Source organism: Elgaria multicarinata, chromosome 3 (assembly GCF_023053635.1).
Source record: "Elgaria multicarinata webbii isolate HBS135686 ecotype San Diego chromosome 3, rElgMul1.1.pri, whole genome shotgun sequence".
Taxonomy (NCBI): Eukaryota; Metazoa; Chordata; class Lepidosauria; order Squamata; family Anguidae; genus Elgaria; species Elgaria multicarinata.
Window position 1 is genome coordinate 24,875,539 of NC_086173.1, and position 8,434 is coordinate 24,883,972.

Here is an 8,434-nt window from a genome sequence, read left to right on the forward strand (position 1 = left end):
GGCTGTCTCTAAGCTTCTCCGAGCATCAGGCTGGCTGGTGTTGCGGAACAAAATGGCCTCCTGATCTGGTCCAGCCAGGTAGGAACAGAAGAAGCTGCCTTATAGCAGGTGAGATGATTTCCTCACCTAGCTCAGGATGGATGACTCTGCCTGGCGGTGTGGCTCTTCAAGATCTGTCAGGCAGGGAATCTTTTCAGTCACCTGCCTTAACCTGCGTTTTGCGCCGTCAGCCACAGGATGGCAGCATTGCTCCACCGGTATTCAGAGCAACGAAAACGGTTCCAATAGAAAGATTCCTTCTAAAACAGGCAGCCAGTCCTTCTCCATTTTACCGAGCGCGGGGACCAATCAGTTGCAAAGTACACACACCGCGGCCCAGTAACGTTACTTTGCCCCCCAGTGTGCACCGGAATGGCGTGTAATTCAAAAAAGTGAAAAGCCTAACATATCCCTATTGCCTGCATTGGAGTGCCACTTTTGTCCAGAGTCCCAGTGCACGTGCACTGGTCTCAAAAGCTCTGCAGCAGCCTTTCCCAACTGGGTGCCTGCTAGATGTGTTGGACTGCAATTCCCCTCATGCTGGCTGGGGATGGTGGGAATTGCAATCCAATACATCTGGCAGGCACCTAGTTGGGAAAAGCCGCTCTGGAGGATGAACTGATAAATCTCATTCTTTGATTCTTGCAGCAGTGTGCATTTTGGAGTAATGAGTCCCTGGCCTTCATTTCTCACCCATCAGTCCTCTTACATCTATCCCAATTGCTCAGTTTTCTTGTTATGCAGGTGGCCGCAGGCAAGCCCCCTTCTTCCTCAACTCTACACCAGTTGCTTCCTGGCCCTTTCTTCACTCAGCGCTGGGGCTCCCATTAGGCAGAGAGCATCCTCAGATGAGCATTTTATCACATGCTCATTATTGCCTACTTAAGGGTGTTTGCGGGTCCTTTTGATGACAACGTCCACCTTCTGCATGTCTCCCGCTCCTTCTGGCCTTTTTCCCGTCACAAAATAGACCTCAGTAAACCCATTTTTTTTAAAAAAAACAAAATGTTCCGCAATTTCCTGCTGTGTACAGGAAAAGCATGACAAAAACGGGCACTGCAGGGGCCACATGGTCATTGTTTAATTCCTCTTTCTTTTCTTGTGTAAAGAAAGAGGAAGTATCATGGGACAGAAGCGGGGGGGGGGAGCTACAGTAAAGAAACGTGATTCCCCCCCCCCCCCATCTGATGATGCTCAGAGTGAGGTGGTGTCCTCAGGCAGCACATGCTGGACAATGGGAAGCAGCAGACAGCCACTGGGGCACAGAGCTCTGCGTGCCGGGTAGCCTGCCCTGTGCATCTCCCCCATAAGCTAGCCTGCTACCCTCAGGAATGGTGGAGGACGCTGTCCCATTGCAAGGGGATATCGAAGAAATCTGTAACGTATTCAAATGAGTTCAGATTTCTATGAATCTGACATGTGGATTTCCAAGTCATGTGGATTCTGCAGGCTTGCAGAGCAGTTTTTCACATGGGGCGGGGGGAGGATTTGAGCTAATGCACACTAATGTGAAGGATTCTGGCCTCTCCTTCTGTCAGGATTAGGGCTTGGCTTGCTACGTAGCCTCTTTTTCACCCCAATGCAAGTTGCTCATCTTCCCCACCAGGAGACGTGTTGCTGACGAATGGGTCCTGTTGCCAGGCGCTGATGCGCTGATGGATACAAGCCTGTCCCCGGCTCCAGTGCCCGAAAGGCGTTGGCTCTTATTGGGGGCATCAATCAGGTGCTGATCAGATGGTTCCTTCTGGGCCTCCAGGAAATGAACACAAGGGGATTAATACGCAGTCCTGCTGATATCTTGCTTTCTCTACTTGCCTCGGGGTTCTTCTTTTTTTCTTAAACGCTTGGCAGGAAGCAATTGTGCCACTCACCGGCTTTTTGAACAAAGTATTCGAGTAAAAGGAAGAGCACTAGTCTATCGTGTGGCTATTCCCCTACGGTCAGCAGGTGGCGCAATTTCCCTATTTCTTCGATTCTAAGACCCACTTTTTTCCCCATATAAACATCTCTAAAACCAGGGTGCGTCTTAGAATCGCGGGTGTGTCTTAGGGTTTTTTTTTCTGTTGGTGGTACTGAAATTAGTGTGCATCTTACAATCGATGGCGTCTTACAATCGAAGGTACAGTTGCTTTAGGGATGCTATTGGCTCTAGTTCAGCCAACCTGCTTCTCGCACTCAGCCCAGGCAGCGGAATGAGTTTTAACACCTTGGGTGAATTCGCACTGACCCCTTTTCCGTGTGAGCTCCTCTGTTGCTAGGATTGTTTGCACTGCACTGCGTGCCTCCCTCGTTCCCCAACAAGCTCCTTTCTCTAGTTTCTTCATCACAGCTGTTGTGCTGCTTAAAAAGTCACCAAGAGTGGTAATGAACACTCGGTGTTGTCAACCCCACCACCATCAACACAATAACCCTACACCCCAGCAGAGAAAAATGATAAATTTACAGGGTTCGCTAAAATGCTATATTAGGACAACGTTATCATGACCTGGCAAAGCCTCGTCAGCTTTCTGTGTGTTGCCAGCTCTGGCTTTTGCTGTTAGGCCGAGACCTAGCCAGATCTACAGCAAGCCGGGTATAACACTTTGAAAAGGGTTTGAAAACAGTATACGGAATGTGTCTTGGGCCCCAATGTTTGTCAATACCGTTTTAAACAGTTATAAGACGAGAGTGTAGATTAGGGTGACCCTATGAAAAGGAGGGCAGGGCTTCTGTATCTTTAACAGTTGCATAGAAAAGGGAATTTCAGCAGGTGTCATTTGTATATATGGGGAACCTGGTGAAATTCCCTCTTCATCACAAGAGTTAAAGGTGCAGGAGCTATACTAGAGTGACCAGATTTAAAAGAGGGCAGGGCACCTGCAGCTTTAACTGTTGTGATGAAGAGGAAATTTTACCAGGTTCCCCATATATACAAATGACACCTGCTGAAATTCCCTTTTCAATGCAACTGTTAAAGATACAGGAGCCCTGTCCTCCTTTTCATATGGTCACCCTAGTGTAGATCCTGCCCTAGAGCCGGAGAGATTCCTAAATTAAAGCTGAGATGCTCAAAATCTGCACCAAAAAGCAAATTCTGGGTGTTACGTCTGGAACATTACAAACTGGTGATACGACTCACGTTCTCCCACTCATTTGATTAGGCCACAATTTCCACAAAGGCATTAAATTGGGGGAAGACGCATTTGGCCAGCGGTTTTCCCTGCCTTAAGCCTTGCCTCCCCCAATACTGTATGGTTGCCCACTGTTATTAAAAACAGATGCTGTGCCTCTCAACTGCTCTGTGATGGGCAGTTATCCAACAGGCAAAGCTATTCCTGCTGCCAGCCCCTTGGATTTCTGTCTGTGTCTGTTGTGCTGCTATAAAGAGCTCAGGCCTTTTGGCGTTGTCTTTTTTTAAGGATGGGCAGCCCTCTCAATTGCAAATGGGGCAAGGCCATTCCGATTGCCCTGAGCTTCCCCCACCCTAAAATGGAGTCCCCTCTCACACCCCACCTCCAGGTGCCTGGGATTACATCATTTCAGCCTGCCAAGCTCCCCACGCAGCGACAGCTTCCCTCCCCTGTCCCGTCACCGCTCCGCTTCTTTGTAAATTGTTTTCATTAAGCTGTAAGCGGTGCAGCTTTGTCGACGTGAATGCCTCAGGGATCGGGGGGGGGGCGCCTTGGAAAGGCGCTCCGGGAGCAGCGTGACAAATCCATGATCCCTGGCACCATCAGGGCTTCCGAGACCCATCAATCTGGTTCGAGTTAAGACCGCGGCGGGAGAGGCCGGGGGTCAGCGTCCGAAAGGCCTGGGCTCAATTTTCCCGGTGGGCTCGCAAACCGTGATAAACAAGCAATTAGCCGCCGGGTCCCAACAGGGCTTAAAGAACCATTTTGGTGGATTTATCCTCGCAATAAGATGCTCTCAGGCCCTGACGACGACAACGACATTTCTGTCGGGGGCCGTGGCGGTCCCTCTCTGCTCATCACTGGCGGGGGCCGCAGGGGCCCTCGCCGTACGCGCTGCCTTACAAATCACTGCCTCCTCCGCCATCAATCCCGCCCCATGTCCCCCCAGCTCCGGTGTGGAGATATAAAGGCACTGCCAGGAGAAGGGACGCGGGACGGCGGAGTGGAGCGCAGAGCACAGCAGGCCAGGCCTCAGACATGGAAGCCGCCCACATCTTGCTGGTGCTGGCCTTGCTCTCAGGATGCCTGAGGTCAGGCCAAGGCCTGGAGGAAGAGGGACTCAGCAACAAGGAGCTCTTAGCTGAAGAGCCCAATCCGTACCCAGAGAGACTCTTCGACTGGATGGTAAGTGGTCTTGGGACCTCCGAGGCTGCAACCGGGAGGGGGGGGGGAATGTGAGGTATTCTTATTTGGTTGTTTGATTTGTCTGTGTCCTGCCGTTACTTGAGGCTCATGGTTTGACCTCGCCACAAAGTACAAAATAGCAGGTCTTTTGATTCTCTCTCTCTCTCTCTCTCTCTCTCTCTCTCTCTCTCTCACACACACACACACACACACACACACGAAGCAGCAGCCGAGGTAGCCAACTCGACCATAAGAAATTTCCCCAAATCCATGCTGCTCTAAGACCTTGATTGGGTCAGCCAAAAGATCATGCAAAATTGTATAAGTTATCAGATCCCTTCTTCAGGCAAAATGTTTATAAATGTCTTGCCTGAAGAAGAGATCCAAGAATCTCAAAAGCTTACGCAATTTGGGGTGATCTTTCGTTTGGCCTAATAAAGATCTGGCAGCAGCACTGGGTTTTGATTCCGTTTGTTACATTTTTATTCCACCCAGCCTTCAAAAAGCTCAGATAGCATATGTGATTGTCCTCACCCACACATTTTATCCTTACTGCAACTCTGTGAGGTATAATAGGGAGAGAGAGAGATTGAGATTGAGATTGAGATTGAGATTGAGAGAGAGAGATTGAGAGAGAGAGAGAGAGAGAGAGAGAGAGGCTCAAAGTCATACCATGAGCAGAGTGGGGAGTTGAACCCTGGCCTGCCAGATCATGGCATAGGAAGCTGCCTTAGACTGACCCAGAGCCTTGGTCCATTAAGCCCAGTATTGTCAACACTGACTGGCAGCCAGCAATGGCTTTCCAGGACTTCAGGCAAGAGTTTTTCCAGCCCTACCTGGAGATGCCGGAGATTGAACCTGGGACCTTCTCTGGCATGCAAAGCAGCTGCTCTACCACGGAGCTATGGTGGGATGGGGAGGGGGGGGCATAGATGAAGGCAGGAATTCATGTCTGAATGGTGCAGCAAGACTTTTTGTTTCACTATTTAACATGATCCTAGCCTGACATTCGCACTGTTATGCTACACTGACTCATGGTGATGGGCAATTTCTAGCTGAGAGCAGTGAGGTAAAAAGTCTGGCTAGATGGTACACCTGAAAAGCTTGGGAAGTTCCAGGAAAATCCATAACCAAACGCCTTTCCTCATTTTTCTCTCCTAGACATTTGCTAGGATCTGGGAAATCTCCCGAAAGTAGACAGGATGACATGGGGGTGGCATCAGTCTAATCTCTATGAGGCTCCACCCAGTAGGTGGCCTTAGGCAAGCCATTTTTCTCTCAGCCTCCACCTGCAATTAGGGGGGGTAATAACGCAGGCCTACCATACAGCGTTGTTGTAAAAGGTTCCCATGAACATCTGCAAAGTGCTTTGAATCGTGCTGACGGTTAGCCAGGGCTCACAGGTTTTATACAGGGTCGTGTGTATTCTGTGACAATGCGACACATACGTGTACCTGTACGCAGCCGCCTAAGAATCTCAGTTTTCTTTCCTTTTATTTTCTAAGCAAGTTTCTTAGGCTTCTTCTTATCTCTCCCTGTCCCACGGCCTTGTCCTGATGAGTGCCTGGCTTTATCTTGATTCCCACAGCAGCAAGAAAACGAGGAACGGGCTGCCCAGAGCCCCCCTGAGGAGCATCCGCTGGGCATCCTTCTCCGCTCCTTCCTCCATGCTGTGCAGAGACCCGGCCGCAGCCCTTCCTTTCTGTTCCAGCCCCAAAGGTAGGGTGAGCTATGATGTATGGATCGATGAGGCCAGGCTGAACGAGGTGCTCAGGCTACAGCAGGAGCAGACAAGGGGGAATTGGTTCATTTCACCTTTCCATTCGTCTTCAAATTTTCATTTGCTTGACTTTCCAGTTGTTGGAACTGCGTGCGTTCCAAAGTTTTATTTATTTATTTATTTATTTATTTAAGCATTTTTATGCCGCCATTCGGCCAAAAAAGGCTCTCATGGCGGCTTACAAAAGTATTTCTTGACAGTCCCTGCCCACAGGCTTACAATCTAAAAGACATGACACAAAAGGAAAGGGGATTGGGAGGGAGGAGGAGGAAGAGGGGGGAAAGGAAAGCAAATTCAGGCACTACAATCTTAGTTGCAAAGTTCAGCAGTGACAGTTGACAGCAGGAGGGAGGGGGCTCTCAGCTGGAGCGGGACCCAGGCACGGTGGAGAGGTGCCTGCCTGCTGCTTCCTCCCTCACTGGTGTCCTCTGCAGTGACAGTTGGTAGCAGGAGGGAGGGGGCTCTCAGCTGGAGCGGGACCCAGGCACGGTGGAGGAAAGGGGCGGCGGCAGTGGCGGAGGCCCCTGCGCGGTCCCGGGGGCGTGGGAGGCGCCCTCCCCTTTCCTCGCCCGTCCGCTCTCTTCCCTCCCACGACCCAGCCCCGCTGCTGGGAGCTCTCGCAGGGCCTGCTGGCTAAAGGGAAACGGAGCCTGGAGCAGACTGCCCGCAGTCTGCCATGCCGAAGGACGCCTCCTCCTCCGCCTCTTCTGGGGACGATTAAGGTATGTACTACACAAGTGTTTTCGGGGCGCCCTCAAGTGGCTTCGGGGCGCCTTCGGAACATTGTGTAGACTCCCCCCAGGCTTTCAGGCAGTCATTTTTCCAGCCCCACCTGGAGAGCCCAGAGATCGAACCTGGAACCTTCTGCATGCCAAACAGCTGCTCTGCCACTGAGCCACACCCCCTCTTTGCTGACTGCAACCTCTGTATTTTTTCATCCAAATGGCATTTGTAGGCATTCTACTAGTACCCCACCGCTGCCCCCTTGTATATATGATCTTAACAAAATCTCAGGCTGATGAGACAAAGCGCTCTTATTTTAGAAGTCTTTAAACGGACTCACAGCTACGGCATCATTGCTATCTAAACAGAGCTTTCCAATCCATCAATTTTACTCCCTCCACACTCCTTGTGACCGTTCTGTGAACTGTACACAGATTGCTAGCTTTTCCCCCCATGTAGCTGGGAGGTAGAATAAACTAGGTTTAAAATAAACTCTAGTTTGTTAAACAAGCCAGGGGTTGTTGTTGGCTTGTTTAGCTTAGCAATTGACTGGAGTTTATTTTAAGTCATGGTTTCTGATTCACACATAGCAAGCCAGGAATTGAACAAAGTGAAGCTGAATCTTGGTTTATTCCTCCTCTCAGCTGTGCAGGAGAGGGAAGGAGGCCAGCACTTTGCCCAGGCTTCTTTCCAATCATGATAAATCCTGGCTTAGTGTTAGGTGCGAAAGCAACTAGCCCAATGCAATCTATTAAATTTTTTTGAAAGGAATCCATGGATTAATGAATAAACAACTGGATTTTCATTTCTTCTTCCATTATCACCTGCTCGAATTCCCATTTACTGAAGCCCTGTAGCAATGAATGGGGCTCGTGCTTTGACCTTTTCATTTGTTTGAAAGACTAATGTACATCCAAGGCTACAGTCTGGTTCACCTGGCCAGGTGCGAGGGGCAAATTATGCCAGTTACTCTCCTTGTGAGCCGCCTTTTTCAGCGCCAAACGTCTTTCTGCCACGTGTTGCCCTCTGCCTCTGTCCTTCTCTGTAGGTTCGGCCGTGATGCCCGGGCCAGTTCCAGCAGCAGTGGCCGGATCAACCCCCGGGCGTGGGACTCCATGGCACCGCAGTTTCTGAGCATGGCCGCTCCGCAGCGCTTTGGCAAGAAGAAATGAAGCTGGAAACGCTGACGCCCAGAAACCCACTAAGAACTATTGCCGACTGGATTCTGCCAAACGAAATCAAAGCCTCTCGTTCCCCTTCAGCGTCTACGTCTGTGTCTGTCTCTCCTGTTTGGAGCTTGTGCTTTGCTAGTTGTTAACAAATCATGATAATTAAAAAAAAGAAAGAAAAGAAGTTGTTACATCTCCGCAGATACTGTCATGCAGACTGTCTAATCTCTCCCTCTGGGGATGAAGTATTTCCCTGCCCTGCCCCCCAGGCAGCAATCAGACTTTTTAAAAGCCTCCATTAGTGCCGATGGAGGGTTTTAAAAGCCTTATTGGAGAATGGGTGGGGGTGTTTTTTGGGGGGAGGACTGCTGGAGAGGAAAGGGCTCCCTTTCTCAATGCTGCGACACCCCCTCCTCTATTGGCACCGG

At 50.2% G+C, this 8,434-nt stretch overlaps 1 protein-coding gene across 1 annotated transcript; it reads left to right on the forward strand.

The window, feature by feature from the left end:
• The first annotated feature begins 4,162 nt into the window (after positions 1–4,162).
• NPFF (neuropeptide FF-amide peptide precursor) lies at positions 4,163–8,110 on the forward strand. Its single transcript, XM_063123118.1, has 3 exons — positions 4,163–4,334; positions 5,923–6,053; positions 7,886–8,110. Exons 1-3 carry the CDS (start codon positions 4,188–4,190, stop codon positions 8,007–8,009), a joined length of 402 nt encoding a protein of 133 aa, XP_062979188.1. The 5' UTR covers positions 4,163–4,187; the 3' UTR covers positions 8,010–8,110.
• The last annotated feature ends 324 nt before the right edge of the window (positions 8,111–8,434 follow it).

Bases quoted from the DNA above. Each gene is read 5' to 3' on its own strand.
- NPFF (XM_063123118.1), top strand. From the start codon at position 4,188: ATGGAAGCCGCCCACATCTTGCTGGTGCTGGCCTTGCTCTCAGGATGC. The intron at 4,335-5,922 runs GTAAGTGGTCTT...TGATTCCCACAG, and splicing joins AGAGACTCTTCGACTGGATG to CAGCAAGAAAACGAGGAACG. The intron at 6,054-7,885 runs GTAGGGTGAGCT...CCTTCTCTGTAG, and splicing joins TTTCTGTTCCAGCCCCAAAG to GTTCGGCCGTGATGCCCGGG.